This window comes from Lissotriton helveticus, chromosome 1_1, assembly GCF_964261635.1.
Source record: "Lissotriton helveticus chromosome 1_1, aLisHel1.1, whole genome shotgun sequence".
NCBI classification, from domain to species: domain Eukaryota; kingdom Metazoa; phylum Chordata; class Amphibia; order Caudata; family Salamandridae; genus Lissotriton; species Lissotriton helveticus.
Genome location: NC_136057.1, coordinates 1,347,392,527 through 1,347,415,238, shown reverse-complemented (window position 1 = coordinate 1,347,415,238; position 22,712 = coordinate 1,347,392,527). Strand labels below are relative to the sequence as shown.

The 22,712-nt window shown below is 44.0% G+C and overlaps 1 protein-coding gene across 1 annotated transcript in view; it reads left to right on the top strand.

Annotated features, from left to right (window-relative positions):
- RANGAP1 (Ran GTPase activating protein 1) overlaps positions 1-22,712 on the top strand; it is a 430,024-nt gene that overhangs the window by 275,408 nt on the left and 131,904 nt on the right. The window contains exon 12 of the mRNA XM_078683025.1: positions 15,540-15,644. Coding sequence (XP_078539151.1) covers positions 15,540-15,644 — 105 coding nt within the window. The remainder of the gene's footprint in view (positions 1-15,539; positions 15,645-22,712) is intronic.

The window sequence follows — 22,712 nt, the reverse complement described above, 5'->3', positions numbered from 1 at the left end:
GGCTGGTACTACTGCGCTGCCACATGGAGTGTCCATCTTCGATATTTCGCTGCTTTATGGGTATTTGTGCAAAATGTCACTAAGCACCACATCTTTGACAGCCAGGCACGATGGGAAAGGCATTTTGCCTGTGTGGTCTTCCAGAAATTTTTTAACTAGACCATTCCAAAGACCCGCCACCGGGGAAGACACCACTTTTGTATCTATTCTAAAGGTGAGGAATCTATGTTTAGAAGTATTCATCAGAAGTGCAAGTTACTTACCTTTGGTAACTCTTTCTGGTGGATACTCTAACTGCAGATTTCTCAGTGCCCTGACTTTTTTTCCATTCTGTGGAATGGACTTGTTTTCCATCCATAAAGTTCCCAGTTTAGAGATCTGCACACTGGTACAAGCAGTTGGTCTTTAGATTACGTGTCCGTGGTCATGAACAGTGTCCAGAATAAAACTGACACCAGTGTGATTGGGTGGCGCCTATATGTGATTTGAGCTGTCCCTTTTGGCCCCGCCATAAGTAGATGAGAGGACATTTAGACACTTTTCTTGCCAGAGCTTAAGCTGGGACAAATATGCAGTTAATGTTAATGTTATATGTGCTTGTATAGCGCGCAGCTGCCCCAGCAAAGGGGCGTCCCGGCGCTTACTGTAAGAAAGGGGACAGAGGATAGGAAAGTAGGAGGGGAGGGAGATGTTAACAGAAGAGGTGTGTTTTTATTGCTTTCCTAAAGGTCAATAGATTTTGTATCCCTCGGATCTGGTCTGGGAGGCCGTTCCAGAGTTTGGCGGCCAGGTATTTGATGGAACGGCCACCCATCCTGGATAGTTTGATACGAGGAACCGTTGCGAGATTTTGGCCTTCTGAGCGTAGGGCGCGCCGAGGGACGTAGGTTGACAAGAGTGGGCAAAGCATGGGGGGGAGGCCGTTTTTTAGGATTTTAAAAGCTAGGCATAGCGTTTTGAAGTGTATCCTTTTCTCCATTGGGAGCCAGTGGAGCTTGATAAGGACGCTAACCACAGACGTGTGGCGAGGGAGACCTACCAGAGCCCTGGCGGCAGCGTTCTGGACTCGCTGGAGTCTAGCTTTTTCTGCAACGTTCGTTCCTAGCAAAAGGGAGCTGGCGTAGTCCAGCCTGGAGAGGATGGCTGCTTGGACTATCGTCTGACGGGTTTGGTTGTCAAAGAATCCCAGGATGGGCCTAAGGTTCCGTAAAATGCGGAAGCAGGTTGCTGCCACTTTTTTAGTATGGTGAGTAAATTTGAGGGCAGAGTCTACCCAGACTCCTAGGTTTTTGACACAGTCCTTGGGCTCAGGTGGTTGTCCCAGGTTTTCTGGCCACCAGTTGTTCCCCCAAGTGTTTGTCTTTTTTCCCCACCAACAACACCTCTGTTTTACCGGCGTTGAGCTGGAGGTAGTTTGCTGTCATCCATTCTGTGATGTCAATGAGGGTTTGTTGGAATTTTTGGGCGCTGTGACCACTTACATCGTTTAATGCCACCACCAGCTGCGTATCATCAGCGTAGGATACAAGAGACATTCCGTGTCTCCTAGCTACCTCTGCCAGGGGCTGGACATACACATTGAACAGGGTGGGGCTAAGAGCTGACCCCTGGGGTACGCCCTGTTCAATGGGACATTCCCTGGAGAGGTAGGAGGGGGTGGAGACTCGAAATGATCGGCCAGAAAGAAAGTCTCTAAACCAATCAAGAGCGAGTCCTGATATCCCGACCTCTTTTAGCCTGAACAGCAAAACTTCGTGTGACACCGTGTCGAAGGCAGCACTGAGATCAAGTAGAATCAGTGCTGCCGTTCCACCAGAATCTAAAATGGTGCAGAGGTGTTCTGTCACACTTAGGGCTGTCTCGGTGCTATGTCCCGCCCGGAAGCCATGTTGTGACCAATCTAAGATGTTATAAGATGACAAGTATTTGGTCAGGATGGTATTTACATGGGCTTCTGCTACCTTGGCTGGCCATGGTAGGAGGGATATAGGTCTAAAGTTTTCGGCAATGTTAGGGTCCAGCGTAGGTTTTTTGATGATTGGTGATATCCAGGCTTGTTTCCACTTGGAGGGGATTATAGCTGTAGAGAAAGATTTGTTAATGATGTCTCGCAGGGGGCCTAGGACAGTTATGTCAGCTTCTCTGAAGGTTTCAGGTTTGAGAGGGTCTGCCGGTGAGCCAGACTTGATTTTATTACAGATTTTAGTAAAATCTTCTAAGCTTAGGGCCGGGATGTTAGCGAGGTTGGGTCTGCTGGGGTCATTGGATGGGATGAGGTCAGAGGTGGCGGGAAAGGTAGTATACATTTTCCGAATTTTTTCTAAGAAAAAAGAGGCCATGTTATCGCATAGTGCGGATGAGGTGTTAGGATTAGCCACTGTTTTTTTAGCACTGAGTTCTTTAAGAATTTTAAAGATAGTTTTAGAGGCATTATGGCTGTTCTTAATCTCAGTGGTGTCATAGGCTGCCCTGGTCCTGCATATGTTACGGTGGTAGGTTTTTTGCGATTGTGTGTACAGAGTTTTAAGGGCGGGGTCATAGTTTTTCCTCCAGCATCTTTCGGCTTTCTTGCACTCTTTTTTTAGTGCGGAGAGTTCCTTGTTGTACCAGGGACTGGAATCGTGGGCGCGAGCTTTGATCCATTTAGTTGGGATAAGGGTGTCTAGGGCTTGGTTAATCCAATCGCAAAATTTGTCGTATTCATGATCGGGATCTCCGCTAGGTGGGGGGGGGATGAGTAGTGAGGAGTGCATGGAAGTCCTCTATATGGAGCTTTCTCCAGGGTCTTTTTCGAACCTGCTGAGTGGGCTTAGTAAACAAGATGTTCTTGCAGGGTATTAACATAGTTACTAGACAGTGGTCAGTCCAGGTCATAGGGCTGGGCGTTTCGACCTGCGCATTAATTATGTCCGTAAAAATGGGGTCCAGGAGATGGCCGCCACTATGGGTAGGGCCCGGTATAAGTTGGTCTAGTTGAAGGGCCTCCAGATCAGCTAGTAGAGTATTGATCTTTGAGTCTCCCTTACAGTCGAAGTGGATGTTCAAATCTCCAATAATAGTGAAGTTGGCAGTTTCAGTGATCTGTGAGCATAGGTACTCGAGGAGTGAGTTAGTGAATTTAACATTCGTTCCTGGTGGCCTATACATCAGGAGTCCTACCATGCTAAACTGGGGATTGATTTTGATGTTATAGCGTGCACACTCACTATCTTTAATATCTGTTTTAGTTAGCTGGCACGTAAGATGCGATCTGGTCATTATGGCAATTCCACCACCTCTGGAGTTTCTGTTGACCGTGTAGGTGGTGTATCCTGTAGGGGTGGCCAGATTAAGGACAGTGTCCATGTCATCTTGAAGCCACGTCTCGGTGAGAAAAAGAATGTCGAGGGCATGGTTAGTGACTAGATCGTGGATTTCGGCGTGATGTTTCGACATAGATCGAACATTCAACTGACCAATTTTAATCACTGAGGGCTTGGCAACGGTATGGGATGTTTGTCGATCTGGATTTGTAAGAGAGAACCCACATAAGCACGCTTGGGGCGCATTTGTGTTGGCCAGGTTGAAGTTGGAGCATCCTTGCTTGGGATGATGTAGTTTAAGTAGCTCTAGTTTAGAATACATTATCTTACCGTTTTGGTAAATGTCAGGGTGTCTGGCGTCTGGCGCTTCCTCAGCGCTGACGGGCGCAGACGGGCTTACCTCTGGCGCGCCAGCGACGCGCCCGCTGCGCTCGTCCGCTGCGCTTCCGAGGTAAGCACATGATTTATAGTGGCGGGTGGTAGCTGTAGGGGGTGTGGCCTCATGAAGGTGGCGTGGCCTCAAAGAACGCCTGGAATGGCGGCAGCGCTGAACTCCGCTGCACAGCCTGAGCAGGTGAGACAATGCCCAGAGTCAAAGTGCCAGGAGGGGGAGTGGGGAGAATAGTCCACAAAGTTAAGTGACTCTCAAAGTTTAAAAGATATTTAAAAGTTACACAAACACAGCTCCCGGCTTTCCGCCTCAGGAGACCTTACATACATCAGCCGGCCCTAGTATTCAGCGCCTTAAGTATGTTCGGCGGTGCGCGTGGCCTGAATAAGGGGGTGTGGCCTCACAAAGGGGGCGTGGCCTCAAAGAACGCCGGGAATGGCGGCAGCGCTGAACTCCGCTGCACAGCCTGAGCAGGTGAGACAATCAGACCCCCCAGGATATAGCGGCATGGATTAGCAAATTTAGCGGCACAAAAATGGAAATTTAGCGGCACAAATATGGAAATTTAGCGGCAATTTTGCGGCATTATATTTGGCCATTTTTCCTACAACAAACACAGATATCTTAGTTTTCTTTAGTTATTTAACAACTTGAAGCTATGTATATTTGGTTTATTTACAATGTAGACACTTTGTTTCCCTCGAAAAGCAAAAAACGGCCCGTCAGCAGCCCAGGGCTGCACAACAGCGTTACAAGCGTCCCACGTTGCATGGGGGGGGCTAGAACCGTCATCCCACCAGGAGCTACCAGCATCATTCACGGGAGGACGGCAGAAACTGGTCCGGCTTATGACGTTGGAAGGTTTGCCCAGTGATAGAATGGCATGGAGTTTCTTCAGGGGGAGATGCTGGAGTTTGGAGGTTCATCACTCAACAATCATTTGCGCCCTCAGCTGTTCCTCAAGACCAGCGACGGTGCACTACAGCAACTCACTCTATACTGGAATTCACACTCCAACCAAACACTTAAGTTCAGCTGCTGCATTTAAAATGAAGTTGTAAAGACAGAGAAATTAGTTTTTTGGTGCAAATCTGGCTCGTTTTGGAACACGTAGGGCCTCAAGAATGCTGTGTTATGGAGTGGGAGCTGTGACAGTCAGCAGGCACCGTGATTGCTTCTTCCAATCTAGGGTGCCACCAATGACCATAGACCATAGAATATGTTAAATTGGAGAGAATCACAAGATATATAATATAATAAAAGTGCAGATTTCGCGATTTTTATTCCTCATAGATTCCGCCCACTTCTACCTCTGGGTACATTGTAATTCCGAATTGTAGTATCCAGACATCTGTAATTGGGATTATCCTGACATCTGCAGACCCCTATTTCTTTGATAGCATTTCTTCTTGCTGCACTCCACCCAGAGGTGGACGAGCCACTGAAAGGGGGAGTCAGGCTCGAGCCCGATGCCTCACTCTGGCTGAGCTCGAGGTCCTCTTGGGTTCTGGAGCCCTAAACGATCCGAACTTTAAAATGTTTTCTGCCTACCACTCACGCTCTAACTGAATACTCTAAGATGAGAACATTATCCTTTGATGTAAAATAGGAAAAGGAAATACTTACTCAATGTCTGAATGGCACAATGTGGAATCAGGAAACCTAGAACTTTTCCTGCCTTCCCTGCTTGACCAAACTGTGATGTGATCCTAGACAAATATTTTATTTCACTGTGCCTCCTATTTTCTTTATTGCATTTAAGAGTGCTTTAAAATACATGAGTTCAAGGTGTGTACTATCTTGTGTCGGATTGAAAGACTATAACGTTGCTCCATGAAAGAATCAAGGCCACCTACATGGTACACACGGCAACTGACTTGCCTTTTAATTCACTAATGGCAAAGCAGTCATGGCTGGGGCCAGGCGGCATGACCATTTTGAAGTTCATGTTTAATAAATCCCTCGCAATGCAGTGATATCATCTGATCTACTACGTTGAAACACTTCTATCTGCTAAAGAAATGCACTCTTTGGAATGTTGAAGTGCAGGAGCACTTAAAACCCAGACAGAGAGTCGGCTCGGCTCTTGCAATTAATTTGGTTGTAAATGTGTGTTGCCTCGCCCGCCCGCCCCTTTGTGCGAATATGACGCTGAAATCTGCAATGATTTGTATACACAGCCTGCCCAACGTGATGCATATTTACTCCCCATGCCCATAGCCTTATTAATGCAATAGCAAACTATAAAACCCAAGGAACGAAACACAGAAGGAAGGGAAATCCATTCTGAAAGGGTCATCTGAACAACACTGGCAAAATCACAATGTAACTATTCAGTAGTGTTCATAGCGCCTAACACTGAGCCCCGTGTATGCATTTATTAAGTGTGGGCTGTTTTCAAAACCACAGGACATGATGTCGGACTTTCCATCAGAAGGGGGCTCCTAGGAGCAATATACAAAGACCTATTTAGATGAGACAAATGCACCCGCGGTCCCCGGTGATTGAGTTTCTAATTAAATGATTATGGCCTAACTGTGTCCCATCGTGACTGCAGCTGCACCGCGCCGTGTCACCCACACAAACAGAGGCAAATGGGAAGGCGGATGGCCTGCTTAATTACTCGCTCTTTAGGGTTATCCTCCTGTGTAGCAGCACCGCCCGGCCATCCGCTGGGACATTAACACCCCGTCTGGACTCACAATACCAGGCTGTTCATGGCTACCGGACTCACAATACAGACCCTCCCAGGATCATTAGCTTTTGTAAAAATGCAGCGATTTCTACATAAGTGCCGATTTCGCGGGCACTTTAGTAAAAATCGCGGCATTTTTACAAAAGTAAAGATTTCGCGATTTTTTTGCAAATCGCGAAATCGCGATATCCTGGAGGGTCTGGACAATGCCCAGAGTCAAAGTGCCAGGAGGGGGAGTGGGGAGAATAGTCCACAAAGTTAAGTGACTCTTAAAGTTTAAAAGATATTTAAAAGTTACACAAACACAGCTCCCGTCTTTCCGCCTCAGGAGACCTTACATACATCAGCCGGCGCTAGTATTCAGCGCCTTAAGTATGTTCGGCGGTGGGCGTGGCCTAAATAAGGGGGCGTGGCCTCAAAGAACGCCGGGAATGGCGGCAGCGCTGAACTCCGCTGCACAGCCTGAGCAGGTGAGACAATGCCCAGAGTCAAAGTCCAAGGAGGGGGAGTGGGGAGAATAGTCCACAAAGTTAAGTGACTCTCAAAGTTTAAAAGATATTTAAAAGTTACACAAACACAGCTCCCGGCTTTCCGCCTCAGGAGACCTTACATACATCAGCCGGCGCTAGTATTCAGCGCCTTAAGTATGTTCGGCGGTGGGTGTGGCCTAACTAAGGGGGTGTGGCCTCACGAAGGGGGGGCGTGGCCTCAAAGAACGCCGGGAATGGCAGTGGCAGTGATTACTAGCTGCATTCATTTTCCAGGTTTAACAGTTTGTCATTATTGAGTATTTGCGCTACCTTAATGGAGAGTCTCAGTCTTCACATGAAGCACTGCTGCTAATTCATTACTTACACTTGCTTTACTTCTCTGCCAATGCGCTTCATTTTTTATTTGCTGCACCTAATGTTAAGTCGGTACTGTGATTGAACTACTCATGTCTAAACCATCTAAACCATCAGCACCCCCTCATACTCCGGCATGTTTATCCTGATCTTTAGTATTGACTCGAACCCAGATCCCCAGGTCCGAGGTCGAGCGCCTTAGCCGTTAGGCCAACTCCTCTCCCCGGTTTAAAGAAATACACTTGACACCACAAAATAAAACGAAAGGTCTTCACAGTTTATATGCTTTAAACCCTCTTATGTCTTAGAATTCATGATTGCATACCTCAGAGTGGATCAGTTCCTAAATGAATAGAAAAAATGGGGCTTTACACTCTATTGCCTGATTCTGTAAAGGTAACGGATAAACAATACATTTGGATTTAAATCTTCTTACCAAAGCATTAAAAGTGGAAGCTGGAGACAGTAACTTTGAGCCAGATTTATTATGATGCAACCTTTGAGGAGCTCAAGAACGCCTTTATTATCCTCAAAGATATTCTATATATGATCAAGGATACTCCTTTTCATCGAAAATTTAAACAAACTTACAGTAGTTTTACAGGAAGGAAAAGCTGTTCCTCACAAGTTCGAACCAATGATAATCAGAAGAGAGCCTGACTTCCAGCTCGCTCCCTCGCCATTCTATCTGGTCCTCAGAAGTTGGGTAGGAAATGTTCCCTTTTTTGCATCTGTATGGAAGAATGTAACATCAGACAAATGGGATTTACAAATTGTCCATTCAGACCATAGGTTGGAGTTCATCCAGAGACCCACTGTTTGTCCACAAAGTCCAAAAATCATCTTCATTTGAAGGAGCTGCAAATGGAAATCCTCATGCTTCTCTTGAAAGGAGCCATAGAGAATGTCCTCAAATCACAAAGGAATCCAGCTTTTTATTCCAGGATCTCCCCTAATAAAAAAGAAAGGCAAGTCAATGGAGGCAGCATCTGGGCCTCAGAGAGCTGAACAAGTTTCTAAAGAAACAGTCATTTGGGATGCTTACCCTGCAAGAAGTCCTCCTGATGATGCAGAAAGGAGATTTACTGACGTCCATTGATCGTCTTTGCTCTGGCGTGGCCTCACCAGTAATGATCAAAGAGCTGCAGTAGTTGGCAGCACGTCCAGCCATTCCTTTGACGGTGCATCCCAGGATATTGTTCAGACACCAAGGAGAGATTCTTCATCTTGAACCCAAGTCTGTAAACTTGGGATTCTTCATCTCGGACCCAAGTCTCTAAACTTGACAGCATGGCATCTGACCACCTTGAATGTGGCCATCTGGATCTCCCACAAGAGTTTAAACAGATTCTGGCACAGGCTCGTGCTCCGGCTACCAATAAGAGTAGCAATGCTTAGTGGAAGCCTTTCCGTGTCTGGTGCAGAAAAAATGGTCCTCATCCTCTTCAAACAAAACCTCATATCCTACCATATTTGTTAAGTTTGGCCAAAAGGGGTCTCAAATATTCTTCAGTCAGGGGCCACCTGGTTGCAATCTCCAGATTTAGAAGGACTAACAGTTCGACGTCTACTCTGTTTTCCCATAGAATCATTAAACAATTTATGAAAGGTCTCTTAAAAGGTTTTCCACCTCTTCTGCATCTTCCAGTTCCATGGAAATGTAATATAGTCCATAGTCAGCTGATGTTACCTAATTCTGAACCTATACATAGAGCAGTTTTAAAATTTGTTTCATGGAAGACCGAACTACTCCTGGCTCTGACATCTGCTAGTAGAGTGGGAGAGATTCAGACTTTTGCCATCAGACAACCTTTTCTCTGGTTCACTAATGACAAAGTGATACTCGTAACCAATCTGAAATTAATTCCTAAGGTGCCTACTGACTTCCATTTGGATTATCTTGCTATTTTTAAATCCCTCTTTCCTAATAAATCTTCACCAACAAAAAGATCATTACACTCTGTAGACTTGTGTAGATGTCTCAAGACCTATATAGACAAAAACAAGGACATGCTTACATCAGACCAGTTATTGGTGTCCTTTTCACACCCACGAAAAGGTTAACCCCTATCCAAGCATGCCATAATGCATTTGCTCTGCCTTTATTTCTTTCTGTCATGCCAAAGCCAATCATCCTCTCCCCGGAAGAGTGAGGGTGCCTTCCACCATGGGCATGGCTTCAACTGCAGTACTCTATGCTGCGGTGCCTTTGAGAGACATCTGCCATCCAGCCACCTGCTGGAGCATATATACGTTCATAAAGTATTACTGCCTAGATGTGGACGCAGAAGCTGATGCAGCAGTGGGACAGGCAGTCCTGAGAAACATCTTTAACTAAAGGTCAGCCTGTTTCCTGCTTTGTTATATTTCATGATGTGTACTACTTGCTATTCTGAATAAAGCATGTGAATATATAAATGATCCAATGTTTGAGAAGAAATTAATTACTTACCTGTAACTTTGGTATCTTTTATATATTCACATGCGACTCTCCCTCCTCCCCGTTCAGAGGCTCGTTGTATTTTATTGTCACACTAGTGCTTTGAAGTCTGAGCTATAGTGGCCTCTAGGAGGAGTAAGCATGCTTAAGCTTCCACTGCATTGGTGAAGTTTGGATCTTTCAAATGTGTATGTGTTACTAAACATAATGTGTTGTCTCGGGCCTATGGCCTTTTACATTATATACAATATATGTTCTGTTTTTACACAGTATACTGCTATTTTAATGTACTGGGGATTCCCAACCTGACTGAATGATTCAAGCATGTGAATATATACCAATGTTGGAGAACTGAAGTTAAGGGTAAGAAGCTATTTTTTGTGCCTCCTTGAACTTAGTTTTCCCTGCTGCTGGGGAAGATTCTAAACGTACCAAAAATAACTTCTGAAGAGCTAATTCTGCGGGTAATGGGTTATCTTTGAGAGCCGTTGCCATCAGGACAAGCGTGGAGCACTTCTTGCCCAATCCTATGCTATGACAATTTTAAACATTTCCCCCTGGCAGAAGCATTACACAGTGATGGTCAATTGTTGGATCACATCATTAATGAGGAATTACTATTTGCCTTTTACTATCTAGAAAATCTTGCAGTGTTCCTACCTGTCAGCTGCACTGGATATTGTTATGCTCTCTAAGGGCGAGGAGGTTGGCATATTAAGAGTACAGAGTCTTACCTTTTAAACTAATTTATCCTCTGGAGTGGTTCATAGTGGTGATGGTCTTGTTTGTGGCACATCAGTGGAGTCTGATCAAAGCCTGCTATTTTCGGCCACACACTACTTCTCTCTAGGTCTTTGAAAGGGGATCCTTAATACAAGCCGTTATTCATACTGGCATAGAGAATGCATTTCATTGGGTATTTCAGCAGATTGTGGTAAATATGTGGGGAAAATTGCCTTTGTCTGTTGATTTAAACAAAGGGGGCCTACCGGCCTCTGGTGTTCCCGAACAAACATTGGGCAGCTGGTCGTACGATTGTCTGTGCAGAAAATGCTCACAGGACTGACAAGGAGACCATCTTTACCCCTATTTTTTAACCCAGGAGTCTAAACTTGTAGACACTAATATCTTTCCAGTCGCTGTAGCCTTGGAAGCTGCCTTGTACTAGAATATTTCTCTTGATTATGAAATGACGTCAAATGTCTGGTACCATTTTGGTACCCTTTCTGGTGGCCCTAGAGTGGCAGTTACCAGTCCCTTAAGTGTATTTCCAGTACTACAGGAGAGACTCCTTTTGCCATCAGAAGATGTGGACCTACTATAGCTGTATGCCACCGAACTAGTACAGAGGTAGGACGTCTAGTAATATTCTTAAATTGCAGGACAGCGGCTACTTCAAGCATCTCATGGAAGATACATTAAAGAACTTCAACCTTTTGCAGATAAAGGCCTCTGCAAGAGGGTCAGAGATTAACCCAGCAGCTGTAGTTCATTAGGGCTCTCACATAATGGAAAATGAAAAGGCATATCCCTTCTGGAGAGGTAATCCGACAAACGCATATTTCCAGAGTGTCACCACACCCTAATAGTTTGAAGTCCTCTGCTGTGTGTCCTTGTGTGTTCTAGTTGCACATTTTACACTTCTACATAAGAATAAAGTCCTATTTTCCATCTCTTTCTTTTACTGTTTCCTAGTAACAGGAGAAAGCACCTTCTCATCCTTTGGTTTCGGGTTCAACCAGAACATATCATAATTGCCTTTGATGGACCCCCTATTTTGTTGGTGGGTTTGGGGGGTTTCTGTTCTCTGGAGCAGATGTTGAACTCACCACAGACTATTTGGAGTGTAGTTGAGGATATGCCTATGTTTTTGAGGTACACAACCTTTGGCCAATGGCATTCAATGAAGCCTATGTTACCATCTTGGAGCTATTTCTTTCCCTCAGCCTTAGAGCATTTTAAATATCAAATGATGGTGGGTAAGGGATAGTATTCTTTCCATAAGCAATACATCTATAGTGGTGTGTGTAAACTAGAATGCGTTCAGTGGTTACTTTTTGTCTGGTGAGACTAATCTGGTATTGGGTCGGGAAGCAAAGTCAGTCTCACGTACATATTTAGGAAGACACTGAACATCGATACAGGCTGGCTCAGTCTAGCCCACCATGTGCTGCAGGATTGAACCTTGGTGGCAACTGGAGCCATATGTGTAGAACACTCTCTTCCCTTGGCTACCATTGCATGAGCATACTCTGGATGGTGCAGTGGTTTTTGCTTAGTATCATTCTCCTTTCAAAGGCTTTCCACAGATTGAATAATGAGAATATGATTGTAACCTATCTATCGCCTGTTAATCCCTCCAGCCTTCCTACCTCTGCTTTTAACCCAAAAAAAGTAAAGACCTTTCAAAAGGACCATAGGTTCATAACACAAAGTGCAGAATCTGCTAAGAATTGCAGAGGAAAGCTATTATTATTATGAAACAAAAGGCTTATCTACTAGAGTAAACCCATTTCTCAAGATCTTTGCATTCTATCAGCAATGAATCAAGGGATTTGTCTACCCCACCTTTCTTTCCAACCGCATTGCATCTGGAAACATTGAGGTTCTGGAAGTGTTAAAGCTTCTAACATTGAATGTGTAATAAATTCTGCTCCAGGTGTGGAGAAAAGGAAACATTTTTATTTCTCCAGCATTTAATTATTAGTAGGTTTGAATGGTGTGAATTATTCCCTGCTGGCATTTTGGGAGGTTCTAGTTGTTTTATGTAGAGGATAGCACAATAATAACCCACACTCCTCACTGCGTGTTTACTATGTTGACCACTAGCCTCTCTGCAAACTTTCCAAACTTAGGCCTATGAGATAAATGTGACGTGAACCCCACTTTAGCTAAAGGCCATCATAGCTCCGATGTCATTGATGCAAGTATGTAAGCTTTACGAGGTGAACCATAGGACGGCGAATAGTTAAGACTACTTGTGCATATATGACTGATACTAAAGTTGAAAAGCTGAACTGAGACGTAAATATTTTTTATACTCCTGCACTGAATCTTGATCTGTAGTTACAAGAAAAGAACTTTTTTTTTCTAGTTCTTTGCTATGGAGGGGAAAAGTGAAGCTCGCTGCACCCATTTACATCTATCAATTCCTGCAAGTGTTGGATTGCACTATAAAAAAGGTGACTTCGTCAGATTCTGGACATCATTGATAGATCAATTTATCATATTCTTATTAGACCTCACTGAAAACAGAGACTATTTGCAGCAGTAGTTCATTATCAATACAATTCCCCTTCCCTTAGGTTTGAGTTGAGCTCCAGAGTTGTACATCATAGTCATTGCAAGAGTGACTAACTGACAACATGGCACTAGTATTTTATGTATCTGGAAATTTGGCTAAGATTGTTACCCACTGACCTGTAGAACATCTTAATATCCTTTTGAGTCTTTCAAAAAAGATAAGGTCCATGAGGATGCAAATTGATTACAGCAGTTATGCATCTGATTTCTCCTGTAGGATCTGTGCTTTGTGTTAGAAGGTGTGCAAAGTGTGAAAGGATTGAACATGCATAAAAACCTTCAGAATCAATCCCTGGTGATAAATGCTTGGAAGACTTCAGTGGACATTGATCCTCTTGTGAGAAGTCAATGTCAAATTTTGTAGTTATTTGAAACCTGTATTTACCAGAAGCCTTATGAAATCTGCCTTGATTCCTAAGAAGGAAATATAATTTTGATATTTTCCAGTGCTCCGACGCTCCGTTTTCCCACTTCCTCACACAATCCCAAGCTCAAAATTGGGGGCTACGTTTAGTCGGAATTAGAGAGGAACACATTATCAGATTAGTTACATGGCATCAATAGATTTGACCTTTTCTTGCAGAACAACAGATTTTGTTTAAATTCCCAGTGTTTGGCTAAGAAAAAAAACATGTTAAAACTGTATTAACAAATCATTTGAAAGATTCTATTTTAGAGTCTCATCCCAATTTGGTTTCACTCATTTAGGCTGCTTCATGGGGTAAATCCACTCCAAGAGGTTTTTGATGGTTTTATCAAAACACTGAGGGCCAGGTTTGGATCGTGGCGGACTGGTTACTCCGTCACAACGGTGACGGACATCCCGTCTGCCGAAATATAAATCCAATTGGATATAATGAGATTTATATTTCAGCGGACGGGATATCCGTCACCGTTGTAACCCGTCCGCCAAGATCTAAATCAGGCCCTGAATCTTTATTGGCACTAACTTTAGTGAACCCACTCACTTAGCATTATAAGTATAGTCCTATTTAAAGCCACATCTAATTTTGCCTTTATGTGAACAAAGTGTAGAGTATGCACTTCTAGTAAAATTGATGGTTCAACACATTGGGCTCACTCCCTAAATATGTATCTAAGTGGTCTTCATGTTTGTGATTTATTGTACAATGTGGATTGATTCCTCAGTCGTAGAAGAGTTCAACTCTTACTTTCTTTAAAGCGTGAGCTAAAAGTTGGAGAGCAGGTGTAACTCTTTCCGTGCTGTTGGTAACATAACTAAACATACTGTAAAATAGCAGAAGAATGGCCAAGATTTTCTAGCATTAACAGTTTTAAAAAAAAAATTATGCAGGAATTTTCACTATTCTTTCAATTCTGGATGACCATTTGCTGGTAAATACATTGGTGGAAAAATCTGGTTAAACGGGTACGTACAATACTTTGCCATTGAGCTGGTTTCTATACATTTTCGCAGTGAATGACATTCAGGTGGATAAAATCCCTAATCTTGTGAATGTGCTTTTTGTTGAAAAATGTTTTGCAGGCTTTCCCTTAGATGGATCATAGGCCCTAACTTACCTTCTACCCCACGTTTGATTTGATTTCTAAAAGAAATGTTTGACAACCATTGTTTGTGTGTTCACCAGAGCAGTTATCCTCCAAATGTTTTTCTTTATAGAGGGATTTCTTTGATTTGGTTTCACTGAAAGAGGTATCCGTGTATTGGTTTTTCATCTGTATGAGGTACTAACAGCCATCTAGTAGGGATTTGGATTTCTGAATGCCGTTCATAATCTGCCCAGTCTTTTAATACATTATGTTAAACAGATTTGTACAGCTCTTATTTGCTGTTAGTATGGCCTTCAGTACTGTCAGGAATTTGGATACCTTCACATCCTGGTCTTGAGGATTCAGTCACAGCTCGCAAACTATTTGTGCATTGTTTCAGTTAGATAATCAGTAGGGTAGGTGTAGTTAATGTGCTACTTTTGTGTATGTATTGCTGTCTTGGTTAGTGTTGTGCGTTCAGCTGGTGGTCTTCAACAATTTTGTCAAGTGCCATCTGGGGCTATTGGTATGTGCATTTTCCATCTACAAGTATGTGTGGGAATTAATTTAAAATACGGTTTTAAAGAGTTCACAGTTTTCTTTCAAAGGTGATTAGCTGTGGAGGGTATTGTTGGTTAGTGTAGTGGTCTAGTGATCTAGTGAATGTTGTTTTGTCATGGAATAATGTGCTGTTTAATGAAGTGTAAACTGCAGATGTGAATTTTGTGCAGTTAAGCTCTATGGTGCTTCTGAGATGTGTTGGATTTGTTTGTGTTCTGACTAATGTTATTTTGAGAGTTGTGATTAGTCTTATGATTAGTACTAATGTAAAACTGTGTGAACCCTTTAGTCTCTTACTTGCAACATTATTGCAGTATGGTTAATGAGATCCCTGAGTTTTTGACGGTTCAGATTTTAAATCTGAGAAACATATTTCACGTTTGAGCCATCAATTCAAATTATTTGAACTCTGGAAATTTCGAATCTGTGCCCTCTTCTCTTGTCTCTCAATCAGTGCTGATCCTCATTATGATTTCTGCTTTCCTCCCAGGTGGCGACCCCTCCCCCAGTAGATGCGGCTACCTTTCTGGCATTTCCATCTCCCGATAAACTCCTACGGCTGGGGCCGAAGCGATCAACCCTTATTGCTCAAGAGGTATGCGCGATATCTGCTCTGATTGAAGGACTATGGCTCCACAATAGGCATTTTACTATTATTTATTTCTGGTAATTCAAGCTTTGCACCTTGTTCTTTGCTACTTTCCAAAGTTCACCATACAATTTACTCAGAGGGGTTTAAACAATTTACACAAAACTGTAAATTACACAGCTATTTAAGTGTCTTAAAACTGGTTTCTGCGCTAGGCATAAACAAGCTATTTCTCGGTGTCCCTCTAACTTGACTTGGTACCATAATGTTTTAGCAGGCACTGCACTAGAGTTTTTTCATGGTAATATGAGTATATTACCCACTCCGCAATTTAAAGACCATATTTTTCCTGAATAAGGAGGAGTTTCTTTGATTAGCATAGACTGAAAACTGTTGCTTCTAGATTATCTAATAGCCAGAAAAATAAAGCACTTCAAATCCTATGAAGCAATAAGTGTTCTTAGCTTTTTCTTAAAGTACTACCTTGCAGAATACCTTCTTTTTTCCTAAAGGTATTGTCTGATTTCCATCTGAACAAGGAGACCTTTGTCCATGTTTTTACTTTTAACAAAGGCCAGCAACTTCTACTTCATAATTATTCTGCAATCTTGCTATTGCAACAATTATTGCTTACACCTTCCAGGCCTTGGGACCATCTTTTAACATATAGGAGAGTTTCACCTGATAAGAATGCACATAATTTACCACAAGGTGGGTAGGGATATTGTTACTTGTATTCAGAGTTTAATAGGGTTCCTGGGTTCCAGTTTCCAAAGACATTTCATAAGGGCAAGGCAGCATCAGTGGCTTCTGGATGCTTATTGTTGACCTGAATGGTTTAAGCAAGCTTTGCACTCCTAGCATGGTTGGTGTAAGTAAGTTCATTTGGGTTATAATGTATTCCCAATCATGTGGGAAGGTGATGTGGAGGGCAGAAGGTTAACTAAAAATAGTTATAGTGAGTCTGGTTTTCAGAGTTGTTCCTATTCTGCCTCTACAACACTCCCCATACCATTTAAATGTTGTTCAAGTTTGTTAATTAACATTTTGAGGGGAAAACATCAGTTGCGTTTGAGTGTTTGCACATTTGTTATTTTGTACAATTTTTTCTCATTCTCCAATGGAACCAAAACTAGTATAGTAATTCAGTTTGCGTGACTCCATTCACACCCTTTTGTTTGGTCACTGTATATCCGGACTGGAGTACTACCAACACCTCATCAATCATGTTTTTGACCATTATCTAATTCTTTTCTGCAAACTATGTTCCCTTTGTCTTTGGGGTCTAGGTAGGGGTGAACCCCATTGGTTTATTTGTGCCTGTGTTAGAAATGTCAGGTAAGTCGGGGTAAGGGGAATACACTCCTAAAATAATCCCTGTTTACCCCCTTTGGTAGCTTGGCATGAGCATATATGCTTATCTCAGAGGCAGTGTGTAAAGCATTTGTGAACATATACAGTAATACAATGACATCACTACAAATGGACACCACATCAGTTTAGAAAAATAAGTAATCTTTATCTAAACCAAACCAGACCAAAACAACAAAAATCCACAATACAGAAATAAAAATGTTTTTTAAAAGGTAGAAGTAGGTCTGTTCCAAGAAAATGTTTGGATGCAACACTTTTACACAAAGTACCTTGGATGCATCGAAAAATGCAAGCAAAAAGGGTCGCACAGAAGGTGATTCATCGGTTCTACACTCAGGGAAGGTGATTGTAGTGGGTGGGTGGGTGCACTTGCCAGGTTAACATGGCAATACCAAACTGTGCACAGACACTGCTGTGGCAGATCTGAGTTACATTTACAGGCTGATTATGTGGGTGGCACAATCAGTGCTGCAGGCCCAATAGCAGCATTTGGTTTACAGGCCCTGGGCACACATGTGCACTGGACTAGGGACTTAACAGTAAACCAAATAAACAAATCATGGAATCACCAATCCATGAAAATAATTTACAGGGAGCACAGTCACTTTGGCACTGAACAGCAGTGGCAAAGTGCCACAAAGGATTTAGACCAGCAAAGCGAAGTCCAACACACAACATAATAACAGGAGGCAAAGGCAAAAATGCAGGGGAAATCCACACCGATGATGCCAGGTCTAACATCTTGCAATAGGTCATCTGATGTTGTAGTTGTTACGCTTTAACTCAGCAGTGGGTGGAGTATAATTTTTGCTTCTTTGGCTTTCTCCTGTGTGTTAGTTCATAGTAGATTGTTGTTGTTCTTTTCTGAGTCTCCTTACCGATTAACATCTTATTACGCAAAGGTCTTGGTCCATTCTTAGATGTTGGTTGGATTGAAGCAATTGTTAATGCAAGGGTAGTAGGATGGACACCAAGTGCAGGGATGGAAATGCTCTCAGGGTACATGGTGGTAGATTATTCTCTAATTTTGTAAAGTAATTGGCATCTTTCGAAGTTCTTTCTGACCTTTTCTGTGAGGGGAGTAATTACCAAACAATTGTGAAAGATTGAGAGTACATCCTAAGAGCACACTGGCTCCTGACGATTGCCCGCCACCACCACCCCTCTCCAGGGGACCCCAGTTTCCTCACCCAGCACTCCACTCAGGAGAGCTTGGTGGTCCTGGCCTCCACTTCCAGAATTAACACTGGCGCGTTGCCTTCCGCTCCACCAGATAGGGAAATCCAAGTGGCCGGATACCTTTGGAAAGAGAATGTTCTCTTCCGGCAGCCTAGCACGGCGGTCAGCGAACACTGTGTGCCTCTTGCGCCGTTACTGCCTGGGACTCGGTGCACAAGTGCTGCCTATGAGCTTGAAGGCAGCCTGAGCTATAGTTTCTCAGACTATTGCTGTCGGGAGGGATCCAGCAAAGTTCACCATTCGTTGTGGTCTGGACACAACCGACTTGCTGAGCAGAGGAATTTCTTCTTTGATGGACCTTTGGCGCCACACTTGGCTGAGAACTATTGTTTTTTTATGAGGATGTCCAAGTATCTCTTATGGACATGCCCTCTTATGGCTTTCATCTCTTTGGAGAGAAGTTGGACTCAGCGCTAGAGACCTTTATGGACTCCAGGACTCGGAGCAGGTCTTTGGGGGGCCCCTTGTAACCCCCACCCCCAGTCTGCCCCTTGCCCTTTTCGTGGCCACAGAAGGCGTTTCAACTGCCTTTGAACCCTCCCAGCTATCAAGGCCAGCAAGTATCCACACTCTTTCGTGGCTGAAGACGTGTTTCCTACAGACTGCGTGGGACCAGTAACCAGAGTCCACCTCTCCTCCGACAGGTGCAGCCTTCAACCCCCTTAGTTTGCCCTTCTACCATCATGGGGATCCAGTGGCGGGCAGGATACGTCATCACCTGCTCCACTGAAGGCCAATGACATCAATCACACCTGCGGAGGTCTGAGGTTCCAGTCTTTCCCTACCTCGACGATTGGCTGTTGAAGGCAAGCTCACCCCTACAGCAAACCTCCTGCACTCGCTGGGGTTCTATATCAATGTGCCGAAGTCACACCTGATTCCTTCTCAAATGCTCCTTTTCTTGGGAGCTGTTCTGGACATGGTACAATTTCTGGCTTATTCTCCCGAATGGCGAGTCCCGGATATTCAGGCTAGAATACTGATGTTTCAGCTTCTATCCTGGGTTTCAGTGAGACGGGCTATGAGGCTGGAGGGCCTCATAGCCTCCTTCATCCTGCTAGTGAAGCATGGACGCGGGCTTATGCGGATTTGCAGAAGTGGCTGCTGAATCGCAAATGAATCCGCGAAAGACCCCTCTCCCTTCCCTAGCCAGAATGGACTGTAGTGACTGATGCGTCACTCCTCGGTTGGGGCCGCTATCTGGGGGAGGTGGAGATCAGAGGACCCTGGTCTCCGAATGAGACCTGTCTCCACATAAACTTGTTGGTGCTTTGGGTGATTCGATTGGCATTGAAATCCTTTCTACCCTCCATCTAGCGAAGAATAGTTCAGGTATGCATGGGCAATACTACCGCCATGTGGTACTGCAACAAGCAGGGCTGGGTGGGGTCATAGACCCTTTTTCAGGAGATTTGGCATCTCTGGACATGGCTGGAACACCAGGGCATCTCCCTAGTGGTTCATCACCTGACTGCTCTCTTCGAATGACAAGGCAGACAAACTCCGCCATTGATTCCTATTGAATCAGGAATGGCGTCTCTATCTGGAGTTTGCCTTTCTTTTGACATTTGGCAAGATCAGGCCTTAAACATTCTACCCTTAAAGTATTCTTAGCGGCTATCTTCAGATTCTGACAGGATGGTTCCAACTCTCTTTACGCCTCTAGGATCATTCAGCAGTTCTTCAAAGGACTGTTTCGCATGTTTCCTCCCATCTGCTGTCCTCCTGCATCCTGGCATCTTAACGTTGTGCTCTCACAACTCATGCGCCATCCCTTTGAACCTATTCATATACCAGATTTGAAGTTTCTTTCATGGAAAGTCTCTCTGCTGTTAGCTCTCACATCTGCTAGGCGGGTCAGCGACATTCAAGCCTTCACTATTAAACCACCTTTCCTTCAATTCACCAGGGATTCGGTAGTGCTACGCACTAACCCCACTTTTATGCCCAAAGTACCTTCGAACTTCCATCTCAACGAACCGGTTATTTTAAAGGCTTTCTTTCCTAATCCTCAATCCCCTGCGGAAAGGGCTTTGCATACTCTTGAAGTTAAGAGGTGTCTCAAATTCTATTTACAAAGGACATCCTCAATTCGAAAATCTGATCAGCTATTTTAGCTTATGGAAGAATGCGTAAAGGACACCCAATATCCAAACAATCCATTGCTCGTTGGATTTCTGCTGCAATTTGTTTCTGTCGTCAGCATGCAGACTGACCGTTACAAGCAATTCCAAGAGCACACTCTACTATAGCAATCTCTTCCTCTAATACTCTTTTTGCTGGTGTGCCTCTTCATCAAATCTGCAGAGCTGCTACGTGGTCCAGCAGGCACACCTTTACTAAGCACTACTGTCTGGAGGCTGCCAGCAATGCAGACACGTCTGTGGGACAAGCAGTTCTCCGTAATATTTTTAAATAAGGTGAGCCTCTGTTCTTACCTCCTCCTCTTTGATATTTTCTTACATACATATCGTATATGATTGTGTATGGATAAATATATATCTATACTACTATAATAAAGGAAGAACTTTCAGCCTTTGAGGCGGGTAAACTCGGGAACCACAGCGCCAATCCACACACCCGATACACCGTTGGAGCAGCGGACAGGCCAGCGTCGGTGCGAGCAGCGGACAGGCTGGAGGAGCGGCGGCTGAGGTAAGGGAGCGGCGGACATGGCGCGGGGGAGGAACGCTGACGTGAGGAGCAGCGGACCGGCCAGTGGCGGTGCGAGCAGCGGACAGGCGGGAGGAGCGGCGGCTGAGGTAAGGGGACCCATGTCGGGGCAAAGGGGACCCATGTCGGGGCAGGCGGGGATCGGGGCAGGCGGGGGATGGGCCGGGCGGGGGACGGGCCGGGCGGGCCCGGGCTGCAGGACAATGTCGGGGCGGGCGGGGGTCGGGGAAGCCTGTTGCTCCCGGACAACGTCGGGACGGGCTGCTAGTATATATATATATATATATATATATATATATATATATATATATATATATATATATATATATATATATATATTCTTCCCACCACCGCTGGTTAGGGGTAAACTGGCATGGGCGGTCCCGTTGCAGCCACCAGCTGGCTGTGTAAATTCACTCCGATACCATCGAAAAATTACCGATGAAGAACGGGACACCCAGGGCTGCATTCATCAAGAAGTTTATTTGGCAGATGAAGAAAATACAGCGACGCGTTTCGCCATTACGGCTTTGTCACGCTCCGTGACAAAGCCGTAATGGCGAAACGCGTCGCTGTATTTTCTTCATCTGCCAAATAAACTTCTTGATGAATGCAGCCCTGGGTGTCCCGTTCTTCATCGGTAATTTTTCGATGGTATCGGAGTGAATATATATATATATATATATATATATATATATATATATATATATATATATATATATATATATATATATATAGAGAGAGGTAGAGAGAGAGCTGTGATTACATATTGCCTCTGAGATGCATATGTTTATATTGTGATCAGAATCTCACAAGTATTATGGATTTACTGCTCTCTACTCTGATTCAGGCATGCATGTGTATCTATGAAAGATACCCCAATACTGGAGGAGAACAATAGTTATCTGTGGTTCTCCAGTATTGGTATCTTTCCTAGATTCACATGCAACCCACCCACCTCCCCTCAGAGGCTCTTCTATGGTTTTTTTGTCACTCTAGATCACACTTGTGCTAGAAATTTGAGAGCCTGAGCCTCTGAGGAGAACATTCTGGAGGCTGCTGTCTCCTGATTGGCTGTAGTTTGGACTATATATAATGACTTGGATGAGTCATGCAAGTGGATAAAAATTTCCTATTAATTTCTGGCTTTTTTACTTCCTGGTTGTAATCTACCTATGATATACCTATATTATGCATATTTATTTCTATTTTTATGTACCCTGGGATTCCCACTCCGACGACTGGGAATGATTCAGGCATGTGAATCTATGAAAGATACCAATACTGGAGAACCACAGGTTACAGGTAAGTAACTATTGTTCTTTTCAGTTAGGCCAGTCTATCACCATGCCTGCCTACATTTTTAGCCGCGTGCATCCTTCTAATAAAGAGGAGAGGGTCCACCATCTGGACCCCAAAAGAGTCTTGTCATTCTACCTTCACTGCACAAAATAGTTAAGGGTGGATGATAAACTCTTGGTAGGATACAATAGGGGCTAAGAAAGGGAAGGCTGTGCAAAAACAAACCATCTCCTGATACATTAGTCAAGAAGCAACCATCCGCCTGCTTGCGCGCTCAATCCACCGGAGCAAAAGCTGCAACCACTGCATTAGCTCGCGAGGATCCATTCCTGGACATCTGTCATGCTGTAACGTGGGTTTATTTGCACATGTTCATAACCACCACTCGGGATAGGCATTCTGCCTGTTCGGTCCTGTAAGTCTTTCTGGTCTAAATTGGGTATGCTAGATCCGCCTCCGGGGAGGCATTGCTGGGTTATCTATTGT